Source organism: Ranitomeya imitator, chromosome 1 (genome assembly GCF_032444005.1).
Source record: "Ranitomeya imitator isolate aRanImi1 chromosome 1, aRanImi1.pri, whole genome shotgun sequence".
Classification (NCBI taxonomy): Eukaryota; Metazoa; Chordata; class Amphibia; order Anura; family Dendrobatidae; genus Ranitomeya; species Ranitomeya imitator.
Genome location: NC_091282.1, coordinates 1,020,571,171 through 1,020,591,686, shown reverse-complemented (window position 1 = coordinate 1,020,591,686; position 20,516 = coordinate 1,020,571,171). Strand labels below are relative to the sequence as shown.

At 45.2% G+C, this 20,516-nt stretch overlaps 1 protein-coding gene across 4 annotated transcripts in view; it reads left to right on the top strand.

Annotated features, from left to right (window-relative positions):
- Nucleotides 1-20,516, top strand: part of INPP4B (inositol polyphosphate-4-phosphatase type II B) — a 1,184,089-nt gene that overhangs the window by 365,186 nt on the left and 798,387 nt on the right. For 2 of the 4 annotated variants that reach the window (XM_069743998.1, XM_069744000.1), the window contains exon 3: nt 8,716-8,834. In XM_069743998.1, the coding sequence (XP_069600099.1) occupies nt 8,716-8,834 (119 nt within the window). Of the gene's footprint in view, nt 1-8,427; nt 8,562-8,715; nt 8,835-8,964; nt 9,097-20,516 lie in introns of those variants that run through there. The other 2 variants (XM_069744002.1, XM_069743999.1) reach the window with 2 other exon arrangements.

The window sequence follows — 20,516 nt, the reverse complement described above, 5'->3', positions numbered from 1 at the left end:
TTATATAGTAGATTATTATTATTATTTATTATAGCGCCATTTATCATTTATTCCATGGCGCTGTACGTATTATAACTGACACATCTGCAGGATCCTCTCAGTTTCAGCTTTCATCTCACAGGTAACCGGTATTGCAATAGTATTGCAATACGGCAGAGCTCAAGAGCTGCAAAAAATGTGTTTGTAAGAACAAACTTCAGTTTTACTATTCTGTGTTAGTTATACATTTACGACATTGGTAATTTCTCCTTTGACTTAAAATAAGCTCTGGATGCAAATTCTCATACAGATCAGTTATCTGCCTATAGTTATGAACAGCTCAATTATAGGGAAGCCAAACATGGATTTCTCAGGATTAAGACATCAGATTGCAGATATCAAGGTATCATTTTATTCCGCTTCCTATGACCTACATGCCCATATAGACGGCTTAGGTGGGTTGATCCTACTGACAGATTCCCTTTAAATTACACAAAGATTCAACGTCTGACACAACACCTTGACAAAAGTGGCTGTGTCTGAGGGAAAACCCTATCACTGAAAAGTAACCAGGAGCCATACATAAGAAGCCAACAGCTACAGCTTTCAGTGACTCCCAGAAACTGAACAAAAAATTAATTGTGCTAAAAATAAAATATTGTAAAAACACAGGTAACTGCAAGTGCATTTTTTAGTTTTATCAGTTTATGGAAAAACTTGGTTACCGGTCCTACAGTGGTTTTCTATCCTGTAATGCATTAGTATGATCACTGAGGATGCAACCAATTGGGCTGTTATTAATGTTCCCACATGAACTTTCATTCATCTTTATAAGACTTTTAAGAACAATCTCTTTAGTTATGCATTGGAGATTTGAGTAAATTATTGTATTGCTAGGATAATTTCTAAAACTCTGGGGAATCCGTCTGATTACTTCTGTAAGAACTGTAAAATCAGCCATCACTATCGTCACCGAACGTTCCCGGAAAGACATGAACACTGCAAGATGAGGAATGAAAAGTCATGGAATATAGAAATCACAGGATTGATAGACATGTTAATGATATGCAAATGATGAACAAATTGGGAAAAAAAGTTTCAAAATTTCTCGATTTATTTAATGTCGAGAATAAGGGCTACACCCAGAAATGACAAGCACTTTCACTGCTTAGCTGCTATCAGTAAGCTTATAGATGGTTGTCTGAGGAATGTTCTGCCAGGCTGAATGCTCTTGTATACACAAATCATCAAGATCAGCTACTGGCAGCTCCCTTTACAATTTCCAACCAATGACATCCCCCATGTGCTCAATGGGAGACCAGTCCGGAGACACAGGAGGCAATGGTAGCACTTTTAGGCTATGTGCCCACGTCAGGATTTTCAGCAGAATTTTCCTGAACAAAACCGGATTTTTTCTGCAGGAAATCCGTATGCGCTTTTTCGCTTTTTTGAGCGTTTTTTTTTTCCGGAGCTTCCCAATGCATTAAATAGTGGGAAAAAAGCGAAAAATTCGCAAAATTTATGAACATGCTGCCTCTTTTACCGCGATGCGTTTTTTTTTTGCGGAAAAAACCGTATCATGTGCACAAAAATTGCAGAATGCATTAAAAATGATGGGATGCTTATGTATGCGTTTTTTAAGCATTTTTCCCCATGGAAAATGGCCGAAAAAACACGAAAAATCCTTAGGTCTCACAGGCTGGTAACAGTAGTACAAGCAACATGTGATCTGGCAGTGTCGTATTGAAAAACAGCTCCTGGAACACTATGGAGAAATGACCGTACCACTGGTTCAGTTGCTGGTATCCCTCCATGAACACTAGAAGGTTCTGGCTATCAAACATCACACCATAATTCTGTGAGTTCGTCCTGAATGCCTCTTCATTGCATTATCCATGTGTCCTCCAGATGGAGGTTGAAGGCTGGAACGGAGCAATGTCGGATGGAATGGAGGTCTATCCTCTTAAATGATGAGTTCTACTTTTATCTTGAACACAATAGTAGGTGAAGATTAGTTTAGAGTCCACATGAGCAAAACCATGAATAGAACTTCACGAGGGAACATCACCCCAGTTCTATGGGATTGTGGTTTGGGTTTGCGTAATGTGCAATAACCAATTCCCTCCAGTCTTCGTTCTATGTACACTAACAACTTGGCATTACATTGAGATGGTAGTGGAACAAGTGGTACAACCATTTTTCCAGTGTCCCTGGAGACATTTATCAATACGACAAAGCTAGGTAGCATGTTGCTCATGCTACTGTGAGCAGCCTGCGTGGTTTAAAAGGAATCTGCCACCTAACCTGAGAGCCACATAATGTGGTATCAGAGACTCTGACTCCAGCGATGTGTCACTTACTGAGCTGCTTAGTGCAGTCTTGATAAAATCCATGCTTTATTAGCAGGAGATTATCATTACAGGACTAGTAAACCTGCAGCCAGGTAGTCAAGCATATAACGAGCTCTGTATAACAATGCCCATATCACTGATTGGCAGCGTTCTGTGTATACTGTACATGAGCCGAAAGCTGCCAAGCAGTGGGGTTGGCAGGATCATACACAGCAGAAAATTCAGAGAACTGGTAGATCTGCATCTCTAATGCCAAGGCGTGTAAGTGTGTATATTTCTGCTCACGGCACTCTTACTTGATTCTGAAAAAATAAAAATTTTTTGAAAATTCTGCTTCCATTTCTTCAGAATTTACATATCATTAGAATATCTATTGATCTTGTGATTTCCATAATTCCATGACTTTTCTTTCTTGGTGTTGCAGATGCAACATTTACAGTATATCGTACATCAACCGGGGCACAATAGGTGCATCCTATGCATCTCCACAAGGACCTAAAATGTAAGGAGGCCAATTTCAGCCTCAGGAGCAGCGTGCAAGCAGCTTCTATCACAGACACATGGGATGATGTGTACAGCAACCAATACAGAGCAATGGATAGACAGGGAAACCCAGGCAGAAAGATAGGTGAAAAAATATATTCATTGGTTACAATGTGGCAATCCATTCAGAACATGGATTTCAAAACCAGGGAATTATCCTGGTAGGGACAGGTTAATGCAGTATTTGGTAATAGTGGCAATTCAACCATCACTGATGGTGGTTTACAATTTGATAGCATTTTTCCACTCAGAACATGGGATTATGGTAAACTATTGGACGGCAAAGGCACCCTATACAGTTCTTGCACAGGGACCCTTTTCTATCTGTGTTTGCTCCTGACAAACTTATAACATTCTAGTTATCTGTTCCTTACTTTTGAGTAAGTTGGGTGACAAGCATATTTGTGTGTGTGTTTGTGTATGTATGCCCATACCCGTGTGTGTCTCCAAGTAAAATATACACACACACATTTTCTTTAGAGTCAGTGTGTTGTGTATGTGTGTATATACAGGCGCTTATCACAAAATTAGAATATCATCAAAAAAATAATTTATTTCAGTTCTTCAATACAAAAAGTGACTCATATATTATATAGTCATTACAAACAGAGTGATCTATTTCAAGTGTTTATTTCTGTTAATGTTTATGATTATGGCTTACAGCCAATGAAAACCCAAAAGTCATTATCTCAGTATATTAAAATACGTTATAACACCAGCTTGAAAAACTATTTTAAAATCCAAAATGTTGGCATACTGAAATGTATGTTCAGTAAATTCACTCAATACTTGGTCTGGGCTCTTTTGCATCAATTACTTCATCAATGCAGTGTGGCATGGAAGTGATCAGCCTGTGGCACTGCTGAGGTGTTATGGAAGCCCAGGTTGCTTTGATAGCAGCCTTTACTTTGTCTGCATTGTTGGGTCTGGTGTCTCTCATCTTCCTCTTGACAATACCCCATTGATTCTCTATGGGCTTAAGGTCAGGCAAATTTGCTAGCCAATCAGACATAGTGATGCTGTTGTTTTTAAACCAGGTATTGGTACTTTTGGCAGTGTGCACAGATGCCAAGTCCTATTCGAGAATGAAATTTCCATGTTCAAAAAGCTTGTCTTCAGATAAAACACAGTGGACCTACACCAGCAGATGACATGGCTCCCCAAACCATGACTGATTGTGGAAACGTCACAATAGACCTCAAGCAGCCTGGATTGTCAGTCTCTCTACTCTTCCTCCAGACTCTGGGACCTTGATTGCAAAATTTACTTTCAACTAAAAACAAAACCTTGGACCACTGAGCAACAGTCCAGTTCTTTTTCTCCTTGGCCCAGGTAAGACTCTTCTGGTGTTGTCTATTAGTCAGGAGTGGCTTGACACTAGGAATGAGACTCTTTTAGCCCATGTCCTGGATACATCTGTGTGTGGTGGTTCTTGAAGCAATTACTCCAACAGCAGTCCACGCCTTGTGAATATCCCCAAATTTTTGAATGGCCTTTTCTTAACAATCCTTTCAAGGCTGTTCTTATCCCAGTTGCTTGTGCACCTTTTTCTACAACACATTTTCCTTCCACTCAACTTTCCATTAATATGCTTGGATACAGCACTCTGTGAGCAGCCAGCTTCTTTAGCAATGACCTCTTTTGGCTTACCTTCCTTGTGGAGTTTGTCAATGACTGCCTTCCGGACATCTGTCAAGTCAGCAGTCTTCCCCATGATTGTGGAGCCTACTGAAACAGACTATGGAACCTTTTTAAATGCTTTTCATGTGTTTTTGTTCACTGTTCTAATTTACTGAGATAATGACTTTTGGGTTTTCATTGGCTGTAAGCCATAATCATCAACATAAACAGAAATAAACTCTTGAAATAGATCACTCTGTTTGTAATGACTATCTAATATTAAAGAACTGAAATAAATTAACTTTTTGATGATACTCTAATTTTGTAAGAAGCACCTGTATATGTGTGTAAATGTGTATGTGTATACATGTATGTATGTACCGTATGTGTAGTGTGGAAGGTTGGCTCACTTAGCTGCTGCTCTAGGTAGACACAGGACCATGTTTGGTTAAGTCTCTGGGTAGTTTATTACTTCATAACCCAAAACCCCCAAACTGGTAACAGAATAAAAAGCCTTTCTGGTTCACAAGAAAGTAAACAGTTCATACACAGTCCTGCCCAGTGCCTCTGGGACAACACATATAGCAGCTCTCGCAAGAGCCTTTGCAGATATCGACCATACAGGAGCTCGAACAGAGAGAAGCCTGTAGAGGCTTCGGGAACTTCCCTGATGGAGAAGAGCAGAAATGGAAGCATGTAGTCCCAAATTAGACTGTCCTTCTCAATGACCTTTTTGAACTTGGCTTTCAAGGTTTTTTTGAAGCGCTCTACTAGACCGTTGGTCTGAGGATTGTACACTGAGGTTCGCAGCTGGGAAATCTGGAGGACCCTACAGAGTTCTGTTATTACCTTGCTCATGAAGAGGGTTCCCTGGTCTGTGAAAATCTCCTTCAGCAGGCCCATCCTAGCAAAAATATGTACAAGTTCCCGGAAGATAATCTTAGCTGAAGAGTTTCTTCGGGGTACTGCTTCAGGGCACCGGGTCGCATAGTCCATGACCACTAGGATATATTGGTGCCCTTGTGCAGACTTAACTAAAGGACCTACTAGGTCCATAGAAATTTGCTCAAACTGGACTTCTATTACTGGTAACGGGATTAGAGGACTTCGGAAGTGCGCAGAAGGAGTGGCTATCCGGCAGGTAGGGCAGGACTTACAATAATTCAGGATCTCCCGATAACATCCCAGCCAATAGAATCTCTGCAATATTCTCTCCTGCATTTTCTCCAACCCCAGATGTCCCCCCAGAAGATGCGAATGGGCCATGTCTAGAGCCCTCCTTCAGTATGACCATGGAATCAACAGCTGCTCCACTATTTCACCTCCCCTCAGTGTAGTCACTCAACACAGCAATTCACTATTGACTGCAAAGTGTGGGTACTTGGTATCAGCCCCTGGCTCTTGAGCAACCCCATCAATCACAGAGACATTTTCAAAGGCCCCTTTTAGGGTAAGATCCCAAATTTGAGCAGTCCTAAAATTTTCCCCATAAACCACCAGCTTAGGAACCTCAGCTTCACTGGCCCCTTTTTCGTCCTCATCCACCTCCAACTGCGATGGGGATTCTTCAGGGTAGCACTGCCTGAGCCACTGAACAACCGTGCCTTTTTGCACAAGTCCCAGAACAGGCTGAAGTCCTGCCAGATTATCACAGGGTGTAGTAAGACTCTGACTACTCCGATGTTATGGAACTCCATACCGTGGCTTGATTTAATCAAAACTCTGGCAACTGGGTAGTCTTTGGCATCCCCGTGGATACAGCGTATGCACACGTTTCCCTGGAATTAAATGGTGGAGAAGTGTGGCCCTTATCAGAGTCACCAAACTCCCAGGGTCCAAGAGGCCTAACACCAGTACTCCGTTTAAGGCCACGAGACCTGACTGCGGCCTCTCTCCAGGCTGATAGTCCACACGGCAGGCTGGGTAGGCATGATACGAACAGTGTTTGCCTAGGCTAAAATCCATCTGCTCAGAAGACATAGGACAAGGGGTCGCTATGTGTCCAGGACCGTGACACCACCAGCATATCAGGTCTTTAGCAACAGCCTTTGTTAGCCCCTCAGCAGCTCCTGGGAAATTTGGACTCCCCCCATAGGTGGCTTTGTTACCCCCACTTTTGGGATTTGGGCTCCCACTGTGTACCCCAGTATGGAGATGTACTACCCCCCAGCTTCCTTAGGGACCTCATGACCACCTGGTACCTTTCTACGAGGCCAACTAAGTAATCCGCATTCCGGGGATTTCCCTGGACAACCCAGGTTTGCACCGGCCTGGGGAGGGAGTGAATAAACCGGTCTGTGACCAGCCGCTCGTCTATCTGGGCTGGAGTGGAGGACTCCGGCTGCAACCATTTCTAGACCAATTGCAACAAGTCAAACAATTGTGAGCGGGGAGGATTATCACCATAATATGCCCAGTGATGTACTCTTTGAGCTCTGACAGACATAGTGACCCCTGAGCATGCTAATATCTACATTTTCAACTTGGCATATTCCTGGGCATCCAGTAATGTCAAATCAAAATAGGCCTTCTGAGGCTCGCCAGTCAAATAGGGGGCCAGTACCTTTGCCCGCTGCTATGGTGGTAGCTTCTCACGCTTCGCCACCTACTCGAACACAGTCAAAAATGCCTCTCTATCATCCCCTGGGGTCATCTTTGGCATGGCTCATCTTACCGCTTTCCGGACACTGGAGTAATCACCTTGATGTGGGGCAGGGGCATATTATTTGCTGTGGACATCTCCCGCCAGGAGTTCCATTTGATTTTGCTGTTGCTGTATCAGGATTTATTAGTCTCCTTCTGTACCTGGTGCTGCTTCTGTTGGCTCAATGTAAGGTGCTTGAGTAGGTCCTCCATTTTGTCCAACCACTGTTCAATCCTGTAGCCGCTTTCACCCATGACATACGGTTTATCCACTGCTGCTACCCGTGTTCCTGGAACGTTGCCCTCATCCGAAACACCACTTGTGGAAGGCTGGCTCACTTAGCTGCTACTTGAGGTAGACACAGAACCACGTTTGGTTAAAGTCTCTGGGTGGTTTATTACTTCATAAACCAAAACCCCAAACTGGTAACAGAAAAAACAGCCTTTCTGGCTCAAAAGAAAGTAAACCGTTTATACACAGTACTGCCTAGTGCCTCTGGGACAACACACATAGCAGCCCTCGCAGGAGCTAGCCATCTGAAGGCTTCCTTCCTCCACACACAGAGGAAAAAAAAAACTAGCTGGACATTTTACTCCCTTCAGCCAAACCCTGGAGGTGGAGATATGGTGGGTAGGCATTCCACCCATCTCTGACCTACCCACCATAAAAGCCATGCCCATAAAGTGACTGGAAAGCAAAACTTTGTGACACATATCTTGCCTCATGTACGACACCACTGACCCTGTCACAGTATGTATGTATATACCCGTGTGTTTGTCTCCAAGTAAAATGTATACACATACGTTGTTTTTAGAGTTACAGTGTGTTGTGTGTGTGTATATGTATATACCCGGGTGTTTGTCTCCAAGTAAAAAATGCACACAAACATTGTCTTTAGAGTCACAGTGTGTTGTGTGTGTGTGTGTGTGTGTGTGTGTATATGTATATACACGGGTGTTTGTCTCCAAGTAAAAAATACACACAAACATTGTCTTTAGAGTCGCAGTGTGTTTTGTGTGTGTGTGTGTGTGTGTGTGTGTGTGTGTGTGTATGTATGTATATACCCGGGTGTTTGTCTCCAAGTAAAAAATACACACAAACATTGTGTTTAGAGTCGCAGTGTGTTGTGTATGTGTATATCCTGGACAGGATATATGTGACCCAGCCAGTTAATCAGTAACCTCTTTAGTGAGAGATTCCTCCATAGCCTTCACCACAAGGTCTGTGACCACAGAGTGAGTGACGTTGCTGGGGTTTTAAGGTCAGAGCTGATGTGCTTATTCTCTTACTGCTGCTTGTGTATTTGGCTGCGGATTAGTCTGCAATTATACTCCAATGCTCTGCCTCTGGCTGGGAAATCTTACAGGAGCAGCTTGTGGAAATGAATTCTCAGCTCTAACATGTGACTTCCTATGTCTGCAAAGGTAACTCCAAGGGACTTCCTCTGCTAAATCAGCTGCGTCTCCAGAGATGTCATTCAGGGCTCACGCTAAGCCTGTCTCGCCCAGTGGCACATTAACCTAACACTTTTACTGTCTATTTATATTTGCTTTTCTCTTTTTTTTCTTCTTCCTGTAGCATGCAAGGATTTACTGACTGCTGCCCATGATGGAAAGCTGAACACATTTGTACAGATCTCGGTGGCACATCCAACGGAGCAGACTTTAACCAGATACGCTAACACAGAAATAGTAGAGGTGAGCGTTTTTTCTTGCATTATTTCATTCTCTGCCCGGACAGGTTTCAACACATTTGTATGGGGTGACTCCATCTGGAACTATGTTGGGGATTTCTGCCAGCAAGTAGCATGTATATTCATGACTAGCATATTTCTCTGCTACATAGAAACAGCTGACAGTTCACTCCATGACTGACTGCAGGGATATCCCAGCTTACTGATCCCAGGATTACAAAGCTTTCACCCTTTTTTCCAGAATGTGTTTTCGGCTGAAGGCAAGGGTACGTACGTTTGTGGAGTGTGAGGGTGATCCTAAGCTTTGATGGGATCGATGTTAATCTGGGAAGAGGTGGGAACAAGGAAACGGTGGTGGCAGCCAGGAAGGGCACTGTTTCCATTAGTCATGGCACCTCCTGTAAGTTTAGAAAAAAACTGTAGCACAGGATACATGGCGTGGAAACCAGTTTGCTTTGCTGTAGAAATACTTTACGAGACACATTTGCAGTTCCTAAGGCTTGTAGCCTGGGATGAAGCGGTCCAGCGTGCTTCCTATAGACGCAGATTTCCAGCTGACTGCTAATCTGGTTGGCAGCATCTGAACCTTTAGCTATTCTGCAAGTGAATGGTTTAAACAGCCTGTTACAGATCTCAGTGCCTTAGCTCGAACTGTCTGGAGTGTTCTGCTAGCAAAAAAACCGTAGACATTCATTTTCGACTTGAAGAATGACCCAGATTTCTTTTCCCTCTAACCTCTTCGGTGTTTGTACACTGCAGTGATTTTATAACCCTTTAAGCATCCCAGGAAGGTTGTTGCAATGCTCTTGACGCTGCTCCGCTCTGTTTATGCTGCTTTTTTTCGCGGGTTTGCTGTGAGATCCTATGATATGGCTTGTCGTTGATGGGACCAGTCAGATATTCTGGAGTTGATGGTCAATCTGTAGCAGGTATCGCTGGCTGGATAGAGGATTTCTTATCAAATTGATGCATGCACTGATCCCAGAGATGCCAAATTCAAAAGCAGATAGTTAGGACGAGAGAATAAAAACTATAAAGTCCATGTTGTCAGTCATGCGAGAAATCACATTCTGACTTAAAACCAGCAAGATTCACAAATAAGCGGTGGGAGTTGGCGGGTCTGCTAAACCAGGCTAATGGCCGTACTCAGGATGCTTCCCATCACTTCACTGGCATTAGCAGTAATGTAGCAGAACAATCCTGAGTATAAAGACTTTCTTGTTCTACTCCATTTCCTGACTGCTTGCCCTGTGGATGTCAACGCTGAGAACAGTATGGGTAAAAATACATTATTATATCGAGCATTTGTTAGGACGCTTGCTAAGATCCTAGCTGTAGTTTCCTATTTATAGCATTTATTCTAGTAAATATCTGGCTGTCTGTGCTTGATGCATTTATTACCATTTAATTATATAGCATACGGATAATATTTAGTATGGAATAATTATAACTTTGCATTTGGTTATTATAAGCGAGCATGCACTTAGACTTGGCAATGCCCTATTCAGAAAGCTTCCAATCTACAAAATTGTCAGATGTTGCAAAACTGAATTTTTCATTTGTCACAGTGATGAATGCGAATAAATAAGCTTTATTATCAAATCTAAAACAAAGTTATTTTGATACAGAAACACACTCAATGGTGCGTTGTCTTTTGATCATTAATAAGACTGAATCAAGGTGCATATACAGTAGATTGTATGAGATGATGCATCTCCTCACCATACTAATAAATATCCTTTGGCGTTACAGATGATCAGATTCTTTTGTATAAAATAGGGAATATGTCAGCAGGTTTTGCTATATGATCTGCGGACAGAATGAGGCAGGGCCGGACTGGAACTAAAATTCAGCCCTGGCATTTGAAGTTACACAGGCCCACTTGTCACATGGTGACTGTATAATATCTTTGTACAATTGTAGGTTACAAGAAGTGAGGGGAGAGTAACACGACTATGTAACATATAATCACAGCTGTATCCAGCATTACAGCTCAGTCCTATTGCTTTTAGTTGCAGTACCAAGAAAAGCCGCTACTTTACCTACATAACTGGATCTCGTAGATAATGAAGGGATGAGACGACCAAAGGATATGGAACCTCATTCTGATGCTCCATAAACTTTGCCTACAGCCACTTTTGGTTCCGATGCGCATGAGACCCGGTGACTCTGAAGAGCGGTGACATCAGTATTTCAGTAACGTCACCACTCTTCAGATATTCTGGGTCTTGCGCTGAGCTCGGCGACTGTGAAGAGCGGTATTGTTACTACTGTCACCGCTCTTCAGAGTCGCTGGATCTCACCAGGTCTGGGCTAGTAGTGGGGGAGTCTGATAGACACCTCTCCATTACTTACACCAGGGATTGATAGCAGCTGACATTACGCAGCTGACATCAACCCTAAAAATCTTTACACATACCAGAATTAAATGCTCTGGCGGCTGGGAAAAGCAGTAGAGTTAGCGCTATTCCCAGGCACTAACTACAACTGTCATCATCCTTGCCTCATCTCCCTGCGAAGCATTTCTGCTGTATTTACATGCGCTGATCTCAGGCCACTAAACGAGTGTGATCGACAATACTGAAGTCGTTCGCTTGTTTCCTGGCCTCTTTACACCAACTGAGAAAGAATGATAGGGACAGAACAATCACAATTAGATCAATTTGTGCTCATACAGTATCATGTTATCAGCAGCACATCTACAGTTTACATCGGCGATGTGCTGCTGATAACAAGGATTTCTGTTCCCACATAAACAATCCAATCACTCGATGAATAGGCAGCATTTTGCTTGTTTAGTATAATACACCCCATAGTCCTCCATATATTATAATGTGCACCTCAGTCCTCCATATAGTATAACTAGCTATTGAACCCGTTCTACGCCCAGGTGGCGAGCATTTATATTGGTATATGGTCTCCATCCTGGTATGTGCTGCTCCATCCTGCGTCCCCATCCTGTCATGTGCTGCTCCGTCCTGCGTCCCCATCCTGTTATGTGCTGCTCCCATCCTGCATCCCCATCCTGACATGTGCTGCTCCATCCTGCGTCCCCATCCTGTCATGTGCTGCTCCATCCTGCGCCCCCATTCTGTCATGTGCTGCTCCATCCTGCATCCCCATCCTGTCATGTGCTGCTCCCATCCTGCGCCCCCGTTCTGTCATGTGCTGCTCCATCCTGCGTCCCCATCCTGTCATGTGCTGCTCCGTCCTGCGTCCCCATCCTGTTATGTGCTGCTCCCATCCTGCATCCCCATCCTGACATGTGCTGCTCCATCCTGCGTCCCCATCCTGTCATGTGCTGCTCCATCCTGCGCCCCCATTCTGTCATGTGCTGCTCCATCCTGCACCCCCATTCTGTCATGTGCTGCTCCATCCTGCATCCCCATCCTGTCATGTGCTGCTCCCATCCTGCGCCCCCGTTCTGTCATGTGCTGCTCCCATCCTGCGCCCCCAGTCTGTAATGTGCTGCTCCCATCCTGCGCCTCCATTCTGTCATTTGCTGCTCCCATCCTGTCATGTGCTGCTCCCATCCTGCGCCCCCGTTCTGTCATGTGCTGCTCCCATCCTGCGCCCCCGTTCTGTCATGTGCTGCTCCCATCCTGCGCCCCCGTTTCGTCATGTGCTGCTCCCATCCTGCGCCCGTTCTGTCATGTGCTGCTGCCATCCTGCGCTCGTTCTGTCATGTGCTGCTCCCATCCTGCGCCCGTTCTGTCATGTGCTGCTGCCATCCTGCGCCCGTTCTGTCATGTGCTGCTCCCATCCTGCTCCCCTGTTCTGTCATGTGCTGCTCCCATCCTGCGCCCGTTCTGTCATGTGCTGCTGCCATCCTGCGCCCGTTCTGTCATGTGCTGCTGCCATCCTGCGCCCGTTCTGTCTTGTGCTGCTGCCATCCTGCGCCCGTTCTGTCATGTGCTGCTGCCATCCTGCGCCCGTTCTGTCATGTGCTGTTGCCATCCTGGGCCCGTTCTATCATGTGCTGCTGCCATCCTGCGCCCGTTCTGTCATGTGCTGCTGCCATCCTGCGCCCGTTCTGTCATGAGCTGCTGCCATCCTGCCCCTGTTCTGTCATGTGCTGCTCCCATCCTGCGCCACCATTGTATTATATGCCCCCCATAAGACGCTCCAGTGTGTATGCCCCCGTATGCTACTGCCATATAAAAAAAATACCATACTCACCTATTGTCCGGCTCCACTGCAGGTGTGTCTTCAAGAAAATGGCGCCGGAAAGCGCGGACTGCGCAGGCGCCTGTCACAGCAGAGGAGCCGGGAGACGGAGCCGCACGCAGCGCTGGAACGGGGAAAGATGAATATACTTACCCTCCTGGCGGTCCCTGACTCTCCGGTGGGGATCGCGGTATGCGTTCAGTGTTTACGCATACCGCGATCTCCTGGGAGCGTCACTCTGTGGGGGCCAGACTGCGCCGGCGCTTGCGCCTGCGCAGTCTATAAAGGCTTCGGACAGAGTGACGCTCCCAGCGTTATATTATAGATACACTCCTCAGTCCTCCATATAGTATAATACACTCCCCAGTCTTACATATAGTATAATACACTACTCAGTCCTCCATATAGTATAATACACTCCTCATAGTCCTCCATATATTAAAATACACTCCTCAGTCCTCCATATAGTATAATGTACTGCCACAGTCCTCCAAATAGTATAATACACTCCTCATAGTGCTCCATATAGTATAATGCACCGCCATTGTCATCCATGTAGTACAATTCACTTCCCATAGTATAATGCACCCCATAGTTCTTCATATAGTATAATATATTCCCCATAGTCCTCGATACAGTATCATGCAGCCCACATATAGTATAAGGATGCCACTCCAAAGTATAATGCAGCCACCCCACAGAATATATTGTAGCCCCGAGTATAATGTAACCCACCAGAGAATATAATGCAGCCCCCTCATATAGTATAATGCAGCCCCTGCATATATATGGTAGCCCCCTCATCGAGCAAATTTCAGCCCCCATAGAATATAATGTAGCCCCTCCATAGAATACAATGCAGCCCTCCTCATATAGTATAATGCAGCTCCCCATAGAATATAATGTAACCCCCTCCTAGAGTATGATGCAATCACCCCTCTTAGAATATAATTCAGTCCCCCATAGAATATAATGTAGCCCCCAGAGAATATAATACAGCCCCCCATAGAATGTAATACAGCACCCCATAGAATGTAATGCAGCCTGACCCCATAGAATGTAATGCAGCACAGCCCCCATAGAATGTAATGCAGCACAGCCCCCAAAGAATGTAATGCAGCACAGCCCCCATAGAATGTAATGCAGCACAGCCCCCATAGAATGTAATGCATCACAGCCCCTATAGAATGTAATGCAGCACAGCCCCCATAGAATGTAATGCAGCACAGCCCCCATAGAATGTAATGCAGCCAGCCCCATAGAATTTAATGCAGCCAGCCCCATAGAATGTAATGCAGCCAGCCCATAGAATGTAATGCATCCTGACCCCATAAAATGTAATGCATCCTGACCCCATAGTATGTAATGCAGCACAGCCCCCATAGAATGTAATGCAGCCAGCCCCATAGAATGTAATGCAACCAGCCCCTATAGAATGTAATGCAGCACAGCCCCCATAGAATGTAATGCAGCACAGCCCCCATAGAATGTAATGCAGCCAGCCCCATAGAATTTAATGCAGCCAGCCCCATAGAATGTAATGCAGCCAGCCCCATAGAATGTAATGCAGCCAGCCCCATAGAATGTAATGCATCCTGACCCCATAGAATGTAATGCATCCTGACCCCATAAAATGTAATGCATCCTGGCCCCATAGAATGTAATGCAGCCAGCCCCATAGAATGTAATGCAGCACAACCCCTATAGAATGTAATGCAGCACAGCCCCCATAGAATTTAATGCAGCACAGCCCCCATAGAATGTAATGCAGCCAGCCCCATAGAATTTAATGCAGCCAGCCCCATAGAATGTAATGCAGCCAGCCCCATAGAATGTAATGCATCCTGACCCCATAGAATGTAATGCATCCTGACCCCATAAAATGTAATGCATCCTGACCCCATAGTATGTAATGCAGCACAGCCCCCATAGAATGTAATGCAGCCAGCCCCATAGAATGTAATGCAATCACCCCTCATAGAATATAATACAGTCCCCCATAGAATATATGTAGCTCCCAGAGAATATAATACAGCCCCCCATAGAATATAATACAACCCTCCATAAAATGTAATGCAGCCAGCCCCCATATAATGTAATGCAGCCAGCCCCATAGAATGTAATACAGCCTGACCCCATAGAATGTAATGCAACACATCCCCCATAGAATGTAATACAGCACAGCCCCCATAGAATGTAATGCAGCACAGCCCCATAGAATGGAATGCAGCCAGCCCCCCATAGAAAGGGATGCAGCACAGCCCCCATAGAATGTAATGCAGCCAGCCCCCATAGAATGTAATACAGCCTGACCCCATAGAATGTAATGCAGCACAGCCCCCATAGAATGTAATACAGTACAGCCCCCATAGAATGTAATACAGCCTGACCCCATAGAATGTAATGCAGCACAGCCCCCATAGAATGTAATGCAGCACAGCCCCCATAGAATGTAATGCAGCCAGCCCCATAGAATTTAATGCAGCCAGCCCCATAGAATGTAATGCAGCCAGCCCCATAGAATGTAATGCAGCCAGCCCCATAGAATGTAATGCATCCTGACCCCATAGAATGTAATGCATCCTGACCCCATAAAATGTAATGCATCCTGACCCCATAGAATGTAATGCAGCCAGCCCCATAGAATGTAATGCAGCACAACCCCTATAGAATGTAATGCAGCACAGCCCCCATAGAATGTAATGCAGCACAGCCCCCATAGAATGTAATGCAGCCAGCCCCATAGAATTTAATGCAGCCAGCCCCATAGAATGTAATGCAGCCAGCCACATAGAATGTAATGCATCCTGACCCCATAGAATGTAATGCATCCTGACCCCATAAAATGTAATGCATCCTGACCCCATAGTATGTAATGCAGCACAGCCCCCATAGAATGTAATGCAGCCAGCCCCATAGAATGTAATGCAATCACCCCTCATAGAATATAATACAGTCCCCCATAGAATATAATACAACCCTCCATAAAATGTAATTCAGCCAGCCCCCATATAATGTAATGCAGCCAGCCCCATAGAATGTAATACAGCCTGACCCCATAGAATGTAATGCAACACATCCCCCATAGAATGTAATACAGCACAGCCCCCATAGAATGTAATGCAGCACAGCCCCATAGAATGGAATGCAGCCAGCCCCCCATAGAAAGGGATGCAGCACAGCCCCCATAGAATGGAATGCAGCCAGCCCCCATAGAATGTAATACAGCCTGACCCCATAGAATGTAATGCAGCACAGCCCCCATAGAATGTAATGCAGCCAGCCACCATAGAATGTAATGCAGCCAGCCCCCATAGAATGTAATGCAGCCAGCCCCAATAGAATGTAATGCAGCCTGACCCCATAGAATGTAATGCAGCCTGACACCCCATAGAATGTAATGCAGCACAGCCCCATATAATGTAATGGAGCCAGCCCCATAGAATGTAATGCAGCCAGCCCCATAGAATGTAATGCAGTCAGCCCTCATAGAATGTAATGCAGCCAGCCCTCTTAGAATGTAATGCAGCCTGACCCCATAGAATGTAATGCAGCCAGCCCCCATAGAATGTAATGCAGCCAGCCCCCATAGAATGTAATGCAGCCAGCCCCATAGAATATAATGCAGCCAGTCCCATAGAATGTAATGCATCCAGCCCCCATAGAATGTAATGCAGCCAGCCCCATAGAATGTAATGCAGCCAGCCTCCATAGAATGTAATGCAGCCAGCCCCCATAGAATGTAATGCAGCCAGCCCCCATAGAATGTAATGCAGCCAGCCCCATAGAATATAATGCAGCCAGTCCCATAGAATGTAATGCATCCAGCCCCCATAGAATATAATGCAGCCAGTCCCATAGAATGTAATGCATCCAGCCCCCATAGAATGTAATGCAGCCAGCCCCATAGAATGTAATGCAGCCAGCCTCCATAGAATGTAATGCAGCCAGCCCCCATAGAATGTAATGCAGCCAGCCCATAGAATGTAACGCAGCCAGCCCCCATAGAATGTAACACAGCCAACCTCAATAGAATGTAATGCAGCCTGACCCCTTAGAATGTAATGCAGTCTGATCCCATAGAATGTAATGCAGCCAGCCCCAATAGAATATAATGCAGCCAGCCCCCATAAAATGTAATACAGCCTGACTCCATAGAATGTAATGCAGCCTGACCCCATAGAATGTAATGCAGCCTGACCCCATAGAATGTAATGCAGCACAGCCCCATATAATGTAATGGAGCCAGCCCCACAGAATGTAATGCAGCCAGCCCCATAGAATGTAATGCAGCCAGCCCTCATAGAATGTAATGCAGCCAGCCCTCTAAGAATGTAATGCAGCCTGACCCCATAGAATGTAATGCAGCCAGCCCCCATAGAATGTAATGCAGTCAGCCCTCATAGAATGTAATGCAGCCAGCCCCATAGAATATAATGCATCCAGTCCCATAGAATGCAATACAGCCAGCCCCATAGAATGTAATGCAGCCAGCCTCCCTAGATTGTAATTCAGCCAGCCCCCATAGAATGTAATACAGCCTGACCCCATAGAATGTTATACAGCCTGACCCCATAGAATGTAATGCAGCCTGACCCCATAGAATGTAATGCAGCACAGCCCCATATAATGTAATGCAGCCAGCCCCCATAGAATGCAATGCAGCCAGCCCCCATAGAATTCAATACAGCACATCCCCCATAGCCCCATAGAATGTAATGCAACCAGCCCCATAGAATGTAATGCAGCCAGCCCCCATAGAATGTAACACAGCCAACCACAATAGAATGTAATGCAGCCTGACCACTTAGAATGTAATGCAGTCTGATCCCATAGAATGTAATGCAGCACAGCCCCTATAGAATGTAATGCAGCAGAGCCCCCATAGAATGTAATTCAGCACAGCCACCCCCAATTGCCCCACAATCATCACTCATTGCTATATTAAAAATACAAAAAACACTCACCTCTCCTCGTGCCCGGCGCTGCTCCTGGCTCAGGTCTCAGTAGCTGCAGTCTGCCCGCCTGACACACAGCAGGTACGCGATGATATGACGTCATCACGCACCTGCAGTGTCAGCGCCAGGCAGAGCGGGGAATGATGGGAGAGGGAGTGTCAGCGGACAATCTCTCCTCCATCATTGCATTCAACTGTACCGGCGTCTAAGACGCTGGTATAGTTGAATGCGGGGGGGGGGGGGCGGACGTGAGTCAGTGCAGCCCACTCCTAGCACCAGCCCTTCTGGCATTTGCCAGAATTGCCCGATGGCCAGTTCGGCCCTGGCATGAGGTAGGTAGGAGTTAAAACACTGAATTCAAGGTTGTCACTTATCAGGCTGTATGCTGTAGTTTATATACAATGAAGATTTTATCACTAGGAGATTATCACTGCTCTGACTTGCTGCCTCTTGCCAAGTGGTCTGACCATGCCCTGGGGGCCTGTGATAAGCAGCTCACTGTCAATCCACAATGTACATACAGAGCCTGGTGTGGGCGGGGGCAGCTTTCTCAGCTCTGCTGTATTGTTCATCTAAGTACTCTGATTGTATTACAACTGCTGCATCCAGTAATTTAAGGGATACATCATTGGATTCAGGGTCTCTTTTCATTTAGAAAAATAGTCATTGTCTCAAACTTAGAACTTCACTGTCTTTTATCTTTATTTTTATACTATAAATTTTAATCCTAAAATAATCAAAACTGTACTGCAGATAAGGTGTTATACTGCCGGTAAATAGTTTGCTGAAACTGCGCAGCCCCTACACTGAAAGCCCCGCTGCCAGGAGGAAATGAGCTTTCTTCATTCCAGCAGCCTGAGGCTTTCAGTCACAGGGGTGCAGCCGTGCAGCTTTAGTCAATGCTCAGTGCATCGTGAGAGATGGCTGTAACTGTGTCCCCTGCACTTATTGATTGCCGGGGCACTGCTCACTATGCTCTGAACAGTGACTGAATCCACGCCAGCCGCATCCCTATGACTGAAAGCCCAAGGCTGCCGGGAGCAAAAACGTTCATTTCCTCCCAGCAGCGGGCTCTCAGTGCGGCCACTGGGCAGCTTCAGAACGCTATTAACCCACATATTAACCCCATATCAGCAGGATAATAGATTTTTTTTAGATGACATGTTCCCTTTAATAGTGACCCCATTACAATGCCCATAAACATACAGAATTTTGGGGGGAAGGTTATCACTGATCTATGTGTGAGGACGGAGCTGTATTTGCAGAAGCTCACACATACTATATTTGCTAAAATGTTTTTTTTCTTTCAGTGTATTAAGCAAATAGGCTCTTCACAGAGGGAGAGGGAAGGATCTCTAGTGCCAACTGTGAGCCTCTCCTGTCTTCTTCTCTGAAGGGGCCATTTGCATATTTAATCTTCAGGAGGGAATGCACGGCCTATAAGTTTCCATCGCCAACTTGGCGCTCCCAAAAGAATGTGTTTTCCCATGGAAAAATCTTTTGGATCATTGCAGATTAGTTTTCAACATGTGCTCAACCAAGACATGAAGGATGGTGGTAACCTTAGGATTGGGATCGTAAAATTGAATCAGAAGTAAATGAACCCCTGAATGACCAGCTGTAGCCTAAAGGCTTTTCATTGTCAAAATAAAGAGTCGTCTGTAGAGCTGCTGTCCAGCTGTTTGTGGCACACATCCTGTGGAGGTTACTACAGTAGTTTTATCAGATCTGTATCTTACAGCTGCCTGACTGACCGTTATCATGTGACTCATGATACAACTGAAATGCAGATCCAAATATTGGAAATAATGTAATTGCCTGTACTGCTGGATCAGCTATTGTTTGGCTATTCAGTTTTATTAGCTGTTCTACATTTGTAATGTCAATTTACTTTTATTCGTCTGCTAGGCACTAGCAGGAAATGTGCCAGTGTCAGGATTGCTGGCTCTACTCTGCCAGTACGAAACGACACATTCATGTGCATCTCTATTTTTGTGACCAAGTAATTTATCCAATGTCGGCTACATTTCTTTTCTAATCTGAATTACCAGCTCTAATGGGAAAGGCAAGGAGGAAATATGTAAATATGTCACCTGCTTTGAGTCTGCCACCACCAGTGCCAGTGTTAGGAGGAGTAAAGTGGGCAATAGTGATGAGCAAGTGTACTCGTTGCTCGAGATTTCTCGAGCACGCTGGGGGGGTCTCTGAGTATTTTTTAGTGCTTGGATATTTCGTTTTTGTTGACGCCGCTGCATGATTTACATCTGTTAGCCAGCATAAGTACATGTGGGGGTTGCCTGGTTGCTAGGGAATCCCCACATGTAATCAAGCTGGCTAACAGATGTAAATCATTCAGCTGCGGCGACGAAAACTAAATCTCCGAGCATTAAAAAATACTCGTTGGACACCCGAGCGTGCTCAGGAAATCTCGAGTAACGAGTACACTCGCTCATCACTAGTGGGCAATTATCCAGGACCACCTACGACCCCATCCACACCCACAGCTTTTACAATCCAGAAATTGAGCTGATTATGCCAGTCCAATATCCTTGCAGTTTCCG